At 36.1% G+C, this 20,291-nt stretch overlaps 1 protein-coding gene across 1 annotated transcript; it reads right to left on the bottom strand.

The window, feature by feature from the left end:
• Nucleotides 1-16,451: 16,451 nt before the first annotated feature.
• Nucleotides 16,452-19,484, bottom strand: LOC114248948 (uncharacterized). The gene is made up of 5 exons (XM_028182385.2): nt 19,463-19,484; nt 18,732-18,758; nt 18,176-18,229; nt 17,474-17,635; nt 16,452-16,534 (listed from the first exon to the last, which is right to left on the bottom strand). Exons 1-5 carry the CDS (start codon nt 19,482-19,484, stop codon nt 16,452-16,454), a joined length of 348 nt encoding a protein of 115 aa, XP_028038186.2.
• Nucleotides 19,485-20,291: the final 807 nt, after the last annotated feature.

Raw genomic sequence — 20,291 nt, 5'->3', positions numbered from 1 at the left:
CTCGTCGAACTCGACGAAGAGTTCGATGTGCAACCTAACCCATGAAATCAGCTCGCTGAGTTTCTCATCGGATCTTCTCAGCGGGTCGTTATTCCGATCCGGTAGTAGATTCATTCGCGAAGCAATTGCTCTTGAGTTGTTAGGTCTTCTTCGGAGGCGTTAGGGCAGCTTTTAGCAAATCTCACCCCTCCTGGCTGAGCCTTTGCTCGCCCACCTGTCCTGGTGAAACTGGAAAGGCCTCCGGGCCAACAGTAATCCTTCAATCATAAAAAAAAAAATTTAAGAAAGTTCAAGCTGTTGTACTTCGAGTTGAGCAGAGAGGCTTTAATTAGGAATATACTCGTGGGTTTTTTAAGATACGAAAAAGCATTTTTTTATCATTTTTCGCTGGTAGCCTTCGGGGGAACACGAAATCATTTACTAAGTCTAGCCCTAGATAAAGCGGTACTTGAAGAGTCTAAAAGCACCGAGAGTGGATCCGGGGTATCCAACGAAATAAAAGAATTTATATAGTTTACTATACTACATATACGTTGATCATGTTCTTGGCGTAGACCTATTTGTATAAAATTTATCAATCAATATAGTATCAAAAGGTTAAAGTATCGTCACATTCCTTCCACGAATGCAACGGAGGAGTTTGTTCAAATTACAGCTGAAGGCTCTGGCAAAAAATTGAAAAAGAAATCATTTTCGGACCACTCCTTGCTTTTGAATCGCAGACTGTTTTAAATTTACTAACATATAACTAAAATCGCTTATCTGAGCCAAATCTCGGCATCGCTCTCAAGGTTTGTAGACATTGATGAACTATTAGATTATTAAAGTTATGCTTAAATGCTCACGTTAGAAATAAGCAAGACGACAAGCAATGTGTTGAAAATACTATCTTTTCCGTCCAAATTGGTCACTAAATATCAATAACTTTTTTTTTATTGCCGTTGTAGGCAGACGAGCATACGGCCCACCTGATGGTGAGTGGTTACTGTCGCCCATGGACTTCAGCAATGCCAGGGGCAGAGCCAAGCCGCTGTCCACCGCATTGAGATATCGCCAAAATTCAATCTATAAAAATTTAATACCAGATCGTTAATATTGAAATAATCGTCATAAATTACAAAGTTGTTACACGATCCACCCATATTCTTACCTTTACCATAAAAACCCATATAAAAATCGATAAAATAAATCAACAGATTCATTGCAGCTTAAAGTTCTTCAATGTCGGAGAGCAAGGGCTTTTCGTTGTACCGCTTATTCATTATGTGACGACAACCTTACTTCAGAAAGTATTAAGAGGCTATGGCACATTAGTAATATCGCTCAACCCAATAGGAACTTACATTATTATTTTTTAATTTATTACTTAGATGGGTGGACGAACTCACAGCCCACCTGGTGTTAAGTGGTTACTGGAGCCCATAGACATCTACGACGTAAATGCGCCACCCACCTTGAGATATAAGTTATAAGGTCTCAGTATAGTTACGACGGCTGCCCCACCCTTTAAACCGAAATGCATTACAGCTTCACAGCAGGAATAGGGTGGTGGTACGTGCGGACTCACAAGAGGTCCTACCACCAGTAATTACGCAAATTATAATTTTGCGGGGTTGATTTATTCCTACACCGTATAAGTCAATCGTGAGCATTTGTTGAGTACGTATTTCATTAGAAAAATTGGTACCCGTCTGTGGGATTCAAACACCGGTGCATCGCTAGATACGAATGCACCGGACGTCTTATCCTTTAAGCCACGACGACTTCCAATTTTCATGTTATATTTCCAATAATTCAATAGTTGTACATGTTATAAAAAAAATTGTCGAGAAAGAAAGTCAATTAAAAGCTTATATTTAGATTTAAGACAGTATAGCAATAACAGGTCTTTTTGAATAAGCGCTGCGTCACGCCGGTATAGATTAGATACCCGGTGCATTTTTGTCGAGCGATGCGACTGTACCAGTGTTCTAATCCCGCAGGCACGGTTCAATTTTTCTAATGAAAAACGGAGTTCAAAAATGTTCACGATTAACTTCCACGGCGAAGCAATAGCATCGTATAATCAAAATCAAATCCTTAAAAATTATAATTTACATAATGACTGGTGAAGATACCCGGTGCATTTGTGTCGAGCGATGCGACAATACCGGTGTTGTAATCCCCCAGACACGGTTCAATTTTTCTAATGAAAAAACGGACTTCAGAAATTTCACGATCAACTTCCACAGCGAATGAATAGCATCGTATAATCAAAATCAAAACCTTAAAAATTATAATTTACATAATTACTGGTGGTAGGGCATCTTGTGACCCGGCACGGGTAGGTTCCACCACCTTGCCTATTTCTGCCCTAAAGCAGTAATGCGTTTTGGTTTGAAGGGCGGGGCAGCCGTTGTACCGTAAAAACAGACTTAGAACTTATGTCTCAAGGTGAGTGGTGGCATTTATGTTCTTAATGTCTGTGGGTTCCGGTAACCACCAAACACTAGGTGCGCCGTGAGTTCGTTCACTATTCTAAATAAATAAGAAAAAAATACAAAATATGTAAAAAGGGTTACTTAAAATATTAAATAAAAAAATCATATGTATGTACCATTCTGATAGTATTGTAATTTACATTACATAGTAAATAAGTAATTACCTTTTTAAGTAATACATATTTGTGCTTGGTTTATAAAAATAAATGACTCACAACGAGCTAAGTGATCAATGTGGCCCTCACATATCAATTATAGGCGATAGCAAAAAAGGAATTGGTAAAAAAATACAATTTTTAAACAAACATACGAAATTTGTTGTTTATATGTTTCTAAGGTTTTTACGTTTATTATTTAGCGATGAGGAAGCGCCTTATAAGAAGGATTCAACCCACACATTTTTCACTAACTTTTGAACGACAGGCTTTAAAGGATTAAATGTCTTAAGGTTCTGTTACATTTTTTTATTTTTTATTGCCCTTGTAGGCTGACGAGCATACGGCCCACCTGATGGTGAGTGGTTACCGTCGCCCATGGACTTAAGCAATGCCAGGGGCAGAGCCAAGCCGCTGCCTACCGCAATAAACGTTTCAATAAACGTCCTTTATCCTGCTCTACGTATTCATGATAAATTTTATTTTTAGCTTATTATCTATGCAGACGCATGGACGAACTGATAGCTTACTTGGTGTTAAGTTATTATTAAATTAAATCATAAAAGGAATTTTAATTGTGTTTACAACTATTCATCTTTTAATTAAACATAATATTTACATATTTCTAGAGACATAGAAGCTTAAACATATTTCAGAGACTGTCTAGTTTTTAGAGATTTAAAAAAAAAACTACAAAATCAATAAAATTGCCTTCGAATGTAAATGCTGTATTTTAAATCTATTGTTATTATTTTATTCGTGCAAGGCTATTTTAATCAGATCAAAATACTTGTACAGTTGACGTAAAAGCTTTTTATATAAATATATACGAAAAAGGACATGACCTTTGTCCCGTTTGTCTTTCACTTGATTTTAAAACTGCATTTAAAAAAGTTGTACATTTTAAGATCACATTAGGAAATGACTTTTCATTATTATAATTTTGACAAATGCGGTTTTTTTTTGGTAGAGTACACTAAATTGCTACCCCTAAAAACATTTTATCAACAGAAATATTAATAACACTATGTACATTTTGTTTGTCAGTGTTAATATAATTTGATACAAGTGTGTATATTAATTTGTTTCTGTATTATTAGCTTGTTAGGTAAATAAATATAGATATTTAATTTAAAACTTAAAAAAAATACACTTATATAGCAAACCGAACTTTTTTTTTTTTTTTTTTTATTGCCTTTGTAGGCAGACGGGCATACGGCCCACCTGATGGTGAGTGGTTACCGTCGCCCATGGACTTCAGCAATGCCAGGGGCAGAGCCAAGCCGCTGCCTACCGCTTAATACTCTCCATAAGCCTCGTTTGAAGAAGGACATGTCATAGCGCTAACATTAAATATTATATTTTTTTATTCTGGTCAGGATATTAGAGCGAAATTATGTATAACATTATTGTATTGTCTACAGTCCTTTATGCGTATGCAAAGTTTCAAATTAAATGAGTCGACTATTATCAAAGCCGGCAATGTGACTTTTGGACAATTATTGGTAAATCAGAAAAACGAATTATTGACTTTGTATTCCATAGGCAGTCACAAAACTCTTCTGAACGACATCTTAGATAAATAACAGGTTAAGTATTAACCTGTTATTTAATGCAGATTTTGAACCGTATTCTTTGAAGGAGACGATTATATTCAAATCAATCTGTATTGACATATCAATAACATTTTTTTGTCCAAATGCACAGATTGCCACCTTTGATAATAGACGACTCAAATGACGTCCAAAGATTTCTTCACATACAAACAAACATACATATTTGCCAAACTAATGAAAACGTGTTAATAACTAAATTAGTTACATGAAAAAGAAATGTATATATAGGTATATATATGCATAGATTATTTTATCGCACATGAAAAAACGATTTTCAAATAAGGGTGAATGTTTTTTTTTTTTATGTCTTAGATGCGTGGACGAGCTCACAGCCCACCTGGTGTTAAGTGGTTACTGGAGCCCATAGACATCTACAACGTAGACGCGCCACCCACCTTGAGATACAAGTTCTAAGGTCTCAGTATAGTTACAACGGCTACCCCACCCTTCAAACCGAAACGCATTACTGCTTCACGGCAGAAATAGGCAGGGCGGTGGTACCTACCCGCGCGGACTCACAAGTGGTCCTACCACCAGTAAAAACACAACTAAATACACAGATAAAACACAACTAAATACATTGTTAATAAATATCCTTTTAAACTGATCGAATCCGGCTTTTTGTTTCTGTAGCAACTTGTTATGTGATTTCCTGAAGATAACTGCTGTTGTATTGTGTAATTATGACCAGCACACTTCGTGCGGGATCTGTGAATATTACTTGAACTTAGAATTGCGTCCCACTCCAACATTGGACATTTTGATGAACGAGTAGGATGTAAATATTCTATTCCATCTATCATTTTAGATTTTACGTTAAAATTTATCAAATCAATGCTTAGCTAGACAAATAAGCGTGTATCTATTTATTGACATATCTTAAGATAACATTGAATGATTGCTGTTGTTTTGGTACTAATTATTATTACTTTGTCTTTGCATTAATTAGAATTTTAATGTGAACGTAACATGTGATTTCCTTGGATCAAACCTTGTCTTGTTTTAAAATTTTATCAAAATGTTTTACTACTCGATCGAAATGCTTTACTGGTGGTAGGATCTCTTGTGAGTCCGCACGGGTAGATACCACCGCCCCGCCTATTTCTGCCGTGAAGCAGCAATGCGTTTCGGTTTGAAGGGTGGGGCAGCCGTTGTGACTATACTGAGACCTTAGAACTATATCTCAAGGTGTGTGGCGCATTTACGTTGTAGATGTCTATGGGCTCCAGTAACCACTTAACACCAGGAGGGCTGTGAGCTCGTCCACACATATAAGAAATAATAAAAAAAAAATGCACAAATTAAATACTTTCTTACAAAAATTACACGTGTTTTATTTTTACACATTTTATTTGATGTTTATTTGAATAATGAAACGTTACACTATTTGTTTTTACAAAAACACTTAATTTTCACAAATGAAATGCAATTTGTATAATGAAACTTTGAAGACCACGTTATTTGTTTTTACAAAAACAATTTTCACAAATGAAATGCAATATGGATAAGCAACTCGAAATGAGTTCTTGTTCACCTGGCCTTAAAGTTCAGAATCGCGTATCATAAATATGTAATGTGTGCCAGACGTAATATGGGCTTTGGAGCCTTAATTTAATAAAAAAAAATAGCTGAATTAATCTTAATAATAATAAATATATTTTCAATATTGATTGTCAGCTTTCCTACAAATCTGAACGCATAACTGCTTAGCTGCAGAAATGTTTAGGATGGTAGTACGCACCAGTGCGGGCTTACAATGCGTCTTACACCCAGTAAAAGTCAGTCTGCGATCACAGTACATTAGTATAATACTCATAGAACGTTGGAGCTCATTGTCCGTTGAATCTCTTAGTAACCAGTTACGACACCCATGAGAAAAGATGCGGTTTAAAAAAACCAGATTAATTTTCCGTTCATAATAAAAATCATTTTCTTCTTTACCAATAATCATTATTACTGTCTTGGCTTCATGTCTCAAAGTGAGTAGCGGCATTCAAGTTATGCTGTCTACGGGCTACAGTAAGCAATTTACACCAAATTATTTACTAAGCAGTAAAAAAAAAAACTTACAATTGTTTATTTAGTTATATGATTTCGTTGTGTACATCTATAGATTCATAAATGCTTTTATTTTGATCAAACAGCGAATACAGTGAAGTGCGCACGCCATTACGAAGATATACCTAAAACGCATAGAAATATCTAGTTTAGGTAAGTTGTCGTAATTACATAACGATACCGCATTGTATAACATAGTCGTGACACTTGTAACTAAACGTTTGGTGAATCAGTGGCTTCTAGGGAGCGAGGTCGCGTGGAGATTGGAAATATCAGACTGTTACCAGAACTGCTAGCCACGCCTATAAGTTTATTGTAATATTAATGTACTCAACTGTATGCTCTGGTATAATACTTAGGCAAGGTTAAGTTAAAACGTTCAAATATATATTGTAATTGTCTTTAAATCGATGCAGATCGGCAAATGAACCGACTTAGTGTTTGGCGACTACGGGTGCTCATTGATATCGTAACGTGAATATAGTCGCTTGATTCGAAACAATGGATCGAAGGCTTCATTTTATTCGGTAGAAATATATACCTTATAATTAGTAATTATATAAATAGTTTATAGGTTAAGTGGCTTTGAAATTTTAGCCAGCTTAAAAAAAGGAGGAGCTTTTAAATTTGGATGTATTTTTTATGTGTAAGAACCTTTATCTTGGCGAAAAGATCTTTTGATGATGATTTTATTTGAAAGTAGATGTTTCTCATGGTCGCATTTAAATTACATAAAAATCTGAATAGTAGTTTTTTACTTATACTTATTAATGCACATTTAACTAACTTCGACTAGATTGATGAAATTCTCATTTTGTTATCTTTAAGTCGGTTTTCTCTCTTATTAAAATTTTGTACTACAAAGATTATTCAAAGAAGATTTCCCCGAATAATTTATGAAAAATATACAATATATCTCAATTTAAAACACGCTCTAGTTTCGTTGATTGTATTAAGATCAGAGGAAACAAAAATTGTACCAATTATACTTATTCATTCAATCCCGAAATATGTTCAAGAAATCATTATTTCGCAGCACTAATATCCATATAAATGGTGTAGTTTCTGAATTTTCGCTAATTACATTGCATACCCTTATCGTATACTATAGTATATCAAGTTGAAACACAATAAATAAGCATAAACTTCGATTTCCAATATCTTAAATGTTATAGATCACTCTCTAGAGCGGTGCGCGCGCGACGAATGGGCGCGGCCGCCACCGCTTGCATCCCGCCGTGTTATACGACGCAATAAAAGGCTTGATACTTGTTATAGTAAATATTTATTTGTTTTAATTTTAATAGACGGAACCATACACTTTTATTGATAAGACGCGTCTAAAAAAATATTAAATCCAATTCGTCAGCTTAATTTTACAGTGCATTTTAGATAACCCGATACGTAGTTAAGCCGTAATTTTAAGTTCGTAACAATTTTCAATGAGCGCTTTATTTTGAAAATTTGCCACGATTCTCTTAGTTTCGACATAATAGTCCGCTCGAGCGCCTCCTTGCACTTAGTCTAATAACGGCAGCAATCTGGCAAAATTGCGAGGTCATCTATCCGGGCACTAATTGAGACAGTTTAGCTCAGACACCGTCCGGTCGGCAGGAATCCGTAAATTGGTCGTTTATGGTGAAAGTCGGGGCCATCATAGCCCTATGTAGAAATGTTAAAGTTCATCTTGGCTCCCGATATTACCGTCATGTTATGGCGTAGGTTACCTCCAGGGCGTTGCTTCAACTATTATATTTGCTCCCATTAAGGACACTGTTTTCGAACAAATTCAAAATTTATATAACGCACAAGTAGGAAGCTTTAATTAATTTTAACTGGTGGTAGGACCTCTTGTGAGTCCGTGCGGGTAGGTACCACCATCCTGCCTATTTCTGCCGTGAAGCAGTAATGCGTTTCGGTTTGAAGGGTGTGGCAGCCGTTGTAACTATACTTGAGGCCTTTGAACTTATATCTCAAGGTGGGTGGCACATTTACGTTATAGATGTCTATGGGCTCCAGTAACGACTTAACACTAAGTGGGCTGTGAGCTCGTCCACTCATATAAGCAATAAAAAATAATAACTACATAACGACAAAAAAAAATGTTACTGCTTTTAGCATACCCCACTAACAAAAAAAACACAAAGTGTAAAAACTTACAAACAACACTACAAAAACGTTTTGTAAGTATTCATGAACGACGAATGTAGATCAATATCTTCTGTGTCTGTATATTTTTATTGAGTACTTCATTAAACGTGATTAATTAGCAACTGACACACAACGCTAAGCTGCATATCACATAATATCTGCGTGGAGAACTTTACAAACAATGTCTAATTGGATAGCTTGGTTCCATATATATTTTTTGATAAATTAATATGTTGGAGACGGTCATTAGTTTGGTAGCTAAACGAAACTCAGTACGATTCTCTAGAGATGGCAGCACGATTGCGGTATCGTCGGAACTCGGCTAACTTCGTGCTACGACAGAGCCTAGCCCATGGAGGCGCGTAGATACCATTACACACTTACCAACCAGCCTTCTTGAAGAGCGGTACCTCCGTCCTAAGAACTGTCATTCGTTTTCGTTTGCTTACGTCAAGAGGAGATTTCTAAATTGTTCTAAGACAACAAACATGATTAGTGTACTCAATATTTCTCTTAGCTAGATCACCCTATTCGTCCCAATGATGTCTGACGATGGTGTTAATAATTGTGGCTTCTCCGACAAATATATATTTTTTTTATTGCTTAGATGGGTGTACGAGTTCACAGCCCACCTGGTGTTAAGTGGCCCATAGACCTTAACATATAAATGCGCCACCTACCTTGAGATGTAAGTTCTAAGGTCTCAGTATAGTTACAACGGCTGCCCCACCCTTCAAGCCGAAACGCATTACTGCTTCACGGCATATATATTTTTGCCGATCAAAAGTACCAAACGCGCCTAGTTCTTAAGCAAGGTACAATACACGAGACATTAACAGGAACTCTACGATACCACGAACAGTTCGGAACGTTGTACTGTCCGAGCAATCTGATTTACGCGCACGGTTTCATTCCCGAAGCCGTCTTCAATATACACCCGCGCCTTTTTAGGAATACTAATTCTAAAACAGACTAATGTAAATCATAGTTAACTTACCATATACATACATAGTTGTCGTGTTATGAAAAGCAAAAAATTGTGATTGTTTACTAAAATGTTGTTGACTTAGATTTTACGTCTCAAAGCGGTGTACGTTGTGATGTCTATGGGTTCAAGATAACCATTTAATGCCAGATGTATCGTGAGCTCGTTAAATTTTAAATGCAATGAAAAATATTGAGTAAATTGAAATATATTGTATGGCACCTAATTAAGTAATTACTGCGATCGATCCCTTTTCTTTGTCTATACTAATATTATAAAGAGGAAAGATTTGTTTGTTTGTTTGTTTCGAATAGGCTCCGAAACTACTGGACCGATTTGAAAAATTCTTTTTCCATTAGAAGCCGACATTGTCCCTGATGAACATAGGCTACTTTTTTAAATTTTTTTTTTTTTTTTTTTTCATGTGTGTTTTAATGTTTCCGAAGCGAAGCGAGGGCGGGTCGCAAGTATATAATAAATCGATTTACGCATCGTGCTAAATTTACTAATCTGTTTAGCTGCATTGTTAAGCATTGTTATGTTAAGTAGTTATGAGAGCTCGTGGTAAGACCTCTTGTGAGTCCACATGATTAAGTACCACCACCCTGGCTATTTCTGCCATGAAGCAGTAATGCGTTTCGGTTTGAAGGGTGGGGCAACCGCTATAACTATACTGGGACCTTAGAACTCACATCTCAAGGTGGGTGGCGGCATTTACGTTGTAAATGTCTATAGGCTCTGGTAACCACTTAACACCAGGTGAGCTGTGAGTTCGTCCATCCTCTATTCAATCATATCATCTAAAAAAACCCGAATATTGTGCATCTGGAGACAGAAGCCCAAATTTCAAAGTAGAAATTGGTGATACAATTAACAATGCAGTGAAGTTTTTTAATACCTCCGGATTCAATTGAATAACGCTATACTATAGAACACAAGCAAGAAGCGGGTATATTTCATTTCGTGTTTGTAGCTTGAAGCTTCATACAACCTTTCATCCCATATATTAATTACAGTCGTAGCGGTGGAATTACTAAAAAACATTCTCAACTGATGCTTCTTAAAATATAAAAGAATAAAGTTGATACATCATTCATTCAGTAGGTACATGCAATTAAATTATAAACACAAGGAGAAGTTCTTGTGAGAATCTTTAACTGGACTCGTAATCATAAGTATTTCACGACAGCAGACGTAGATAGAGCAATGACTCAAGTGAATTTGCGACAGTTTTACTCAATATGTATGCAAAAATCGTGCTGCAGTCGAAATTTAGAACAATGCTAATCAGTTCACTGTATCTTTATAATCTAAGTTTCTAAAATCACGTTTTTTTGTTCGTATAATTTATTTGGATAGATACGAACTGCTTTTTTAATACGCTTTTATTAGTTTCATACGTATGTTAGTATGTAACGGAATCTTTGAACATGGTTTTAGTCCCCTTCAAAACGTCGGATTAACTCGAAATTTGGTATAATTATATTAAGGATCGATGGCAATTTTATACTTTAAACAGTTTGATCCGTTATCGTTACCATTCGTAGAGTAATCAGGATTAGCGATTTTTTTTCCCGAGACCCGAAATGTCTGCGTCAAGACCAAGAAGAGAAACTACCAGGCTATATATATATATATAGGTATATATATTACATGCATAAAATGAAAACTAAATACTAACTAAAAAAAAACTAAAAAAAAACGCTTTTATTCTATATTTCGCTTTTTTTTACAATAAAAGCATTTTATCTTACAATATTTTTATTTCAAATTTATTAAAATTAGTTTTCTACTTTTTAGTTGAATTTTCTATAAAAGCGTATTTTTTTCATTTTTTAAACTATTATTATTATTTCAATGTTCAATTACCGTTGTGGCCCGGGTTTACTTGGATGGAGTGTTCTAACTGTGAAAGGACATCATAGTAGTAACCAATCTTTCAATTCCTCACCAATTCTTCCTATGAGTGCGAACATGCCATCATCATGACTAGTTCAATTTGCGATTATTACGCCTTCTAGTTTGAAAACTTCTAGACTAATCTATGATAGTTAATATTCCATTGTGTATTCTGGAATTTGTTACTAATTTTTTTTTTTTTTCCTACCTAAACTGATAGCCTAGAGAGGCTATTCCAGCGGAACCTTAACTAGTAGGTGAGCTCACGGGGCTCAAACCTGACGACGATGCTAACACGAACCCTAGCAAGAGTCGTGCTTCGCAGAATCTACCACCGGATCGGAAACGCGACCCACTGAGAAGATCCGGCGAGAAACTCAGTGGGCTGTGTCTGAGAGTTAATTTACTCGTCGAGCCCTTCGTCGCAAGCGACGGGTTCGACGAGAACGGTGACCGGTGCTTGAAGTACCTAGAAGCACCGTTAGTGGATCGGGAGGATCCGAGATGACGTGTTTTGGGCGACGTCGACTGCTTTCCGTTCATTCCGCAAGATCGGGAATGATTTGTTACTAATATGTAGTAAGATGTAACAGGACTGGTAGGTTTGATGACCCTGTCTATTTCTGACGAAAATCAGTTATACATTGGACGATGCAGTCATACAATGTGAAGGCCGTCATTCAATGCAATCGAGGGTGAGTGGCGTGTGCTACCACTTACATCGAGACCTAAATATAATATGTTCTTTACGTTTTCTTATAGCCGCATAGTAACAGGTGGGCTGGGTATACCTCTACCTGTCTAGTGGAACAAGACGAAGATTCAAGCAGTTCAACTTACGAGATTTCCAAACAGCCATGGTGGGTTGTGTAGGAACTGTTGTTGTCTTGTCGTGAAGCAGTAATGCGTTTCGGTTTGAAGGATGGGGCAGCCGTTGTAACTATAATGAGATCTTAGAACTTATATCTCAAGGTGGGTGGCGCATTTACGTTATAGATGTCTATGGGATCCAGTAACCACTGAACACCAGGTGGGCTGTGAGCTCGTTCACCCATCTAAGCAATAAAAAAAATATATTTTCAATGCAGCATATTTTAGTGTTTATCTTTCCATCCTTCATTCTAAATTGACTTAAGTAATTTCAGGTAATTCAATAACTCAGTTTTTTTTTAGTTTGATAACTCAAATACATGTATGCATATCTACTGTGATGTATCCGTGTGAAACAGAACGTTTTTCGTAGTAATAGCAGTTTACCAGTTTTTTTGTATTAATCAAAAACAAATGAAGAGTAATTATTGTTGAGCGTTAATTATTATAATCGAATTGTAAACAGGCTAATTTTTTTAACGAATGATGACTAATATCAGATTTTTTAAATGTTTCAATTTCTTTAAAGGTCAAATTTATCATATTAATTTAATTACGAGGTACCTATTCAAATTTACATAAATATTTAAATACGCCTTATCTCTGTAGTATTACAAGATAACACTATGTAATTTATTTACCCTTTCATACTGTAACAAAAAAAATCTGCTTCTGTATTCAAAGCCATATTTTAGCAGAGATAAGATTAGGATTCAGTTGATTGGAATTGTGATAGCAAAATTGTCTCGTAAAACCTGTCTGTTATACAAATTGACTTAATAACAGGCTTCATTCAAAAATATGTACTCAAGTCACCGTACTTTATTATGAGTGTATTGCGAACGAATATTACCAAGTGTATATTAAATGTTAAAAAAAATAATAATATTATAACCGATAACTTCAATCACGAGTATAAAACAATAATATTGTTATAATTAATACCCAAAAATTCACAAACAATTACATTTCAAATTGCTTTTGTTTTTAAACAAAGAATAATGAGGCTCTGTTGTCCTTAAACGAATACTGTAATAATTGTGCTGGTCGACATTCAGTCCGAGCGATACAGATCTGCGCCGAGAGGTCACCTACCCAAGCTGTGCTTTTACTCAACTGTTGCAAACTTATTGTATTCATAGTTCGGTTTATCGTGACAAAATATCTAAAAGCAAAATTGATTAAACACTGTGGAACATTTTTGAAGTGAAACTTCTAATGCGACTTCTAACAAGATTGCATTAAACGTTTAACGTTACCATGCTAGAAAGAAACAGAGTGAAAGTGGATGCGTGACACTCGAACTCACGCTCGTAGTATACCTGTTACAGGCCAGCGCGAGCGCTAGCAACGAGTAGCGTCCAATATTTTAATGAAGTACTTAAAAATATAGATATTTATTTTTCTATCTATAATTTAAAATATACATAATATAAATGTTGAAGATGTCGTATCTCTTATACACAGCATTCCGTATTATAAGAGCAATCTGATTTAAGGATGAAAAATGAAGAAAACCACAATACTACGCATCGAAAAAGAAGTTTCACTTCATTCACGTGCACCGAGTTGCACGCGCGCCGTTTTTATATTTAGAGTTTACTCTTTTAGAAGCGATTTCATTTAAGTTGCAGTAATTTCCAGTTGCACAATTTGATGAACAGTAAAAACAACATTCTGAAAAAAGCGTTATGTTTTTTCAATCAAGAAAAATAACAAATAGACTTAGTTCTAACACTTTTAAACATCAATTGTTTTCCATTTGATATTAATTTTTAATTAAATCTACATTGAGATAGTATAGCCAAATTTGGTATAATTGACAGTTTTTAAATAGTTATTTCAGCATTATCTAAACAGAATATTTCAAGATATATATATAACACATATATCAGACAATATATGACAGCTCATGTATCATTTATAGCCACTGAATATTCATTCATTAACAGTCATACTTAAAGGATAAACTACATACGCGCGTCGAAGCTGACACGCATTTTTAAATCCTAATGACGAAAGCTTACTTTATTTAATACTTCTAAGTTCAGCTCTTTCTATTGCTTTCAGGATTGCAGTCCTCAAAGGGAAAAAACGAAATCTTTATGGGATCGTTCACAATACCATGCAATAATAATGAACAAAAGAGATACGGACTATGAATATGACCGTTAACGTCAGTCAAGTTCGATGAGTTAATAATATTACAGAAAATTATCTTTGAGCGGGACTCATAAATAACAGTAGTAGTTAATTTTTGTGTGTTGCGTGCCACGTGAGGTCAGATAGTAGCATTTATAAATGATTAGTTTTATACAAGTAACAGTTTGGCTTGGCTCATTGTTCGCCTAATATTTGCAACGTGTCCTTCGAGTGCTAAAAACGTTTTTTATATGTGATCTTTGTATATTTCGATATATGTTGACACCTTCCGGGTCTTATAATGCTTGTAAGCGCTAATGTACAAGTGCTCATAAAATATTTACGTAGGATTGTCTGTATTGTAACCAAAATTTGGCATAATTGGCTGTTTTAAAATAGTTGTGTATACAAACTTAACACTAGTGAGAATAGTTGGATCTCGTTGGATGCAGGTTTTTTTTATTGCTTAGGTGGGTGGACGAACAAACAGCCCACCTGGTATTAAGTGGTTACTGAAGCCCATAGACATCTACAACGTAAATGCGCCACCCACCTTGGGATATAAGTTCTAAGATCTCAGTATAGTTACAACGGCTGCCCCACCCTTCAAACCGACACGCATTACTGCTTCACAGCTGAAATAGGTAGGGTGGTGGTAACTATCCGTGTGGACTCACAAGAGGTCCTACTACCAGTGGGAAAGAATCGGCCGCTGTGGACATCAATTGGAGAGGCCTAAAGGAAGGAGGAAAGTCACATAAGTCTGCCCCCTGCTTGAATACACAGACTCTTGTCTGTTTGTGCCACGCGTCTTACCTTCCGATTTTAAGAAAAGGATACCCGTTATACAATGTATTTGACACTTTGTTCTCATGGCTTAAGATAACACTCACCATGGATTGTCTCTGGCCGTCTGCATAATTGCAGTAAAAAAATAAAAGACGATGCCTAATTAAGCAGTGTTGACATTTATTTACAGCAAGCTTGCGGCTTACTGACGTATTTATTAGCCATTAACAATGGTACGTACTTAACAATAATGCGCCCGGGGTCAAATTTTTTATTTTTTTATTGAAGGTTTAGTGGTGAGCCGAAGGCCTTTCCATTTTCACCAGGACAGGTGGGCGAGCAAATGTTCAGCCAGGATAGGTGGGATTTACTAACAGCTGCCTGAGCGCCTCCGAAGGAGACCTAACAGCTCAACAGTAGCTGCTTCGCGAATGAATCTGCTACCGGATCGGAATCCCGACCCGCTGAGAAGATACGGCGAGAAACTCAGCGGGCTGATGTTTAGGTTAGGTTGCACGATGAACTCTTTATCAAGTTCGACGAGTACGGCTACCGGAGTCCCTAAGCCAGCTCCTAGTGTAAGAGCTGAAGGCGTCGGCCTAAGACATAATATGAATGTACTACCGTTCGGAATTTGGGAAAGGAACTATGTTAACGTGGTAGTAAGTAGGTACGTACCCATGTACACACGAATTTACTAATAAAGTCTGTCATAGAGAAATACCGTTGTGAAACAAAATCAAACCGCTAGCTTCAAGTATGATAGAAAGTGCAAGTTCATTAATAAGATCGTAAAACAATTGTCCATAATATACTGGGAGTTCTTAACAGAGCGAAGCGGTACTTCACACATGGACAGACTTTTTTACAAAAGTCAATACCGGCCTACGTAGAGCACTGCTTCCACCTCGGGACCGAGGCTCCCAAATACCAGCTACTTCTACTTGATTCCATACAGAAAAGGGCCGTACCATCCGGCCTTGGCCTTAACGGTAGGCAGCGGCCTGGCTCTGCCCCTGCCATTGCTGAAATCCATGAGCAACGGTAACTACACACCGTCGGGTGGGCCGTATGCGCTCGTCTGTCTACAAAGGAAAAAAAAAATTCAATACAATGACGGAAGCCAAAACTGTGTAAATTAAACAATCAATCAATTGCAAATAATAAATGATGAGGTTGTTTTTAAATAATGTTAAATAAATAATATCGTAGATAATACATGACACATATAACATGTCATTGATCGAAATCAAATTTTATTACACGTGAATCAGACAGAAAATTGCAAGATCAGGTGAATTTAATTTCACATGTCCTTCGGTATTTTTATTTGTATCCAATCTAGATTTTCATCATGTGGTTCTGGAACGCTCGTCTCCACGTGGACACCTGAAACCCATTTTGTTGTTGATGTTTTTATTACCCTTAGACCATACTCACTCATGGCTTATCTGAAATTTTATATCTCAAGGTGGGAGGCGTATTTACGTTGTAGATGTCTATGGGCTTCAGTAACCGCTTAACACCAGGTGAGCTGTGAGCTCGTTCACGCATCTAAGCAATAAAAAAAAAGTGATCACCGTAAATTATTGACATCATATCAAAAGCCGTCGACCTCTTTGTAGATGTGTCAATTATAATGGATTACGGCTGTTACGCCCATTAAAGGGGGAAAGCATGATGCATGCGCGGATATAGGAGTTGGCTGGAAGACGATACATTCTTGAGTGGGGTTCACAATTTTGCAGAGTTAACTATTTTATATAATGCTTAGGTTTATTCTATACGTTCTTCCTTCATCGCCTTGGGTACGTATAATACATATTTCCCTAGAAATTTTTTTAGCTTCTAGCGAAGTCTGTAGGCTGGTATAGTCTCATCACTTTTTTCGACTAAGTGCTGCTATCTCCTTAAGTATACGGCATACTTGGTCAATAGTGGTACATTTGTGATTTCATCTTAAAATAGATTAAGACAATTTCAATGCATTTAAAAAAAAATTTTTTTATTGCTTAGATGGGTGGACCAGCTCACAGCCCACCTGGTGTTAAGTGGTTACTGGAGCCCATAGACATCTACAACGTAGACGCGCCACCCACCTTGAGATACAAGTTCTAAGGTCTCAGTATAGTTACAGCGGCTGCCCCACCCTTCAAGCCGAAACGCATTACTGCTTCACGGCAGAAATAGGCAGTGGTGGTACCTATCCGCTCGGACTCACAAGTGGTCCTACCACCAGTAATTACGCAAATTATAATTTTGCGGGTTTGATTTTTATTACACGATGCTATTCCTTTAAATATGTATGAAAAATGAATTCCCGTTTACCTTTCTTCAATATTTCCATAATACGGTTAACGTTCTGATTGAAATGATTCGTGGAAGCATACTGGTTGCTATTTGTGGTAGAGCTGCCACGGTCAAGTTTCTTTTCAAATTCATCTAGAGCCTTTTTTAAATCTTCCATGTAAACTAACTTTTTTTTAAGACCTTAAAATGATAATGTAAAATTAATTTTATCACTTTATAGTCTAACAGCTTGTGATCGCCAGAAAATCGGTTATTATTATACTATGACAAAAGTAAAATTACATTTAAGATTAGCAGACATAAATGTCTGGCGGTGATTATCAGCAGCGTCTGGTAATAAATGAGTTAGATTCCATTATTATCTCGAAGAACTTTCTATAATATGTTTATGTAATATATTCATCTTTGCTACATGTTACCTGGCAAAACAATCGCGATCCAAACTTCATAGATTGATTTTACATCATGAACGTGCGCATAAAATGTTTAATTTTTTTTTTTTATTGCTTAGATGTTTCGACGATCTCACAGCCCACCTGGTGTTAAGGGGTTACTGGAGCCCATAGACATCTACAACGTAAATGCGCCAAACACCTTGAGATATAAGTTCTAAGGTCTCAGTATAGTTACAACGGCTGCCCCACCCTTCAAACCGAAACGCATTTCTGCTTCAAGGAGTTTTATAAAAAAAAAAAAAAAAATTATTGACGTAATTCTTACCAACAGCTGTCGAAGAGATTTCCGGAGCTTCGGACGTTGTGACTATGCTAGCATCTGTAATTCGCATAGCAATTTTAGTTAAAACAGCTATTTAAAATGGTAGTTAAGAAACCTACTTATTTTTTGTTAAATTGTGTTGAAAAGAATTTTGGATCGAAATAATTTTATTACTATATTTTATAATAATATTTAAATCTACAGTGGTTTTTACGAATGTTGCGTTATAACTACTGAACCATGCATCCGATCGACTTGTAACTTGGTATCCATGTATAATAGATAATACATGTAACTTAATGGATAGGCTAATATTTATATGAGTGTTGGACTCCCTACACCAGTTGCGGGGGCGCTAATTATGAGAATCATTGTAATAATATTGCTAATTTTAAATGCCCAGCGAAGTGGACGGGTACAGCTAGTAGTTCTTGTAGATTTTTTTATAATTAAACAAAATCATTTGTGATCTTTCAGTAGATATCTAATTATTATATAGCATTTCTGTTAAACACATAAAATTGATTTTATTTGGATTTGAATTTCCTTAGTAACTTACTGATTTTATTTTCATCGTTGATTCGTCCTAAAAGAAAGAAAAAAGGGTAATTATTTGCGTTACATATTATTATGTTTAATTCGCAGTTATGATTTGTGTATTTTTGCAGAAATCATTACAAGGCTCAATTCTCGAAGGATCATTCCATTTATTTTAAATGAAAAAGAACATAACATCTAACCTAATATATAATATTATAAATGTTTCCAAGACTTTGATGGACTGTGGGACAAGAGAGAGATAGAGAGAGAGAGAAGGGTGTGAGTGCAGAGATGACGTACGGCATACGTGAGGATACGTGAGGTCTACCTGGATGGAACAGGATGACATGCTGCGTCGATCGCTCATAGTGGGATGAGGGTAGAAAAGTACTAGTAGTCTGCAATTGGTATCGAAGGATTCAGACTACCTAGTTGAAATCCACACGCCAATGAGCATTATAACATAAGCGAACCACTATTTAGTATAGGCTCCTTAATAGTCAAAAAAATACCACAAATCTATCATTTGGTAGGCAGCGGCTTGGCTCTGCCCCTGGCATTGCTGAAGTCCATGGGCGACGGTAACCACTCACCATCAAATGGGCCGTATGCTCGTCTGCCTAAAAGGGCAATAAAAAAAGTATAATCGACTATTTTCGTATAAATAAATTAGTAACCGCCAATGTGCCCATTGATAATATGATCCTGCTATTAGGTATTGTAAATTAGTTAGATGTAACTAAAACTTACTGCTGAGCCATGGCCTATGCATTTGTAAGTATTTCTTTAGAAGAGCTTCAGGGTCGTTCGCACCGTCTCTAGTAATATCGATTTGCACTTCTAATGCATGATTTGGAAGTTCCTCTGAAATAAATCGCATTTTTCGCAATCGCAAAAGTTTCTAATTCTAAAGGTTAACAAACGAGCTAATGTCTCATCTGATCCTTCATAATACTGCCCTCTTTGAGTTATGAGAATTGAAGCCTCAATTGTGTTAGTAACTGTCCTTGTACAGTACCACTGTACAAGCTGTCCTGCAGCACACAGCAAAACTGACTTAAAGTAAACCCTATTGAAAGTACTTAAAATAGGAATTATCTTAGCTAGACAAGGCAGCGCTTGTCTACGCAGCGCTAATTATCGAATATCGAATAGAATAATTTAATGAAATAACCTTAAAATAAACTAACATATTTTCATACATTCTGTATCGACATAAGAAAAGTACGTTACCTGACAAACGTTTTATTGTATGCACGTATTTTTCTAAAACATTTTGAAATCCATTTTGTAAGTATGCATTCTTATTGACTGAAATTATTAAGAAAATTAAATAGAAAAGCGAAGCTTATGTTTGGATTAAAATATTAAATTTAATTATTTTTGAATTGCACACATTGTACAGAATGTTTTACCTATAAAGTTTTGTTGTCTTATTTTCTTTTGATTACAATAGATAATCAGATATGTATATTCGACAGTTCGTAAGCCAATAGGCCAATAGACTTCGCAGCAATAATGTCGTAGCCTTGAGCCTCAAATTCGAATGAAATAGAGAAACTATTCGTCATTCAGATTG

The sequence above is a fragment of the Bombyx mandarina genome, chromosome 03 (genome assembly GCF_030267445.1).
Source record: "Bombyx mandarina strain Sakado chromosome 03, ASM3026744v2".
Classification (NCBI taxonomy): domain Eukaryota; kingdom Metazoa; phylum Arthropoda; class Insecta; order Lepidoptera; family Bombycidae; genus Bombyx; species Bombyx mandarina.
Note: the sequence above shows the minus strand (reverse complement) of the source record. Positions and strands in the feature narration are given on the sequence as shown.

Coding starts and splice junctions, on each gene's coding strand:
- LOC114248948 (XM_028182385.2), bottom strand. CDS start 19,484: ATGCATAGGCCATGGCTCAGCA. Junction 18,759..19,462: donor GCATAGGCCATGGCTCAGCA/GTAAGTTTTAGT, acceptor TCTTTCTTTTAG/GACGAATCAACGATGAAAAT. Junction 18,230..18,731: donor CAACGATGAAAATAAAATCA/GTAAGTTACTAA, acceptor TGCGAATTACAG/ATGCTAGCATAGTCACAACG.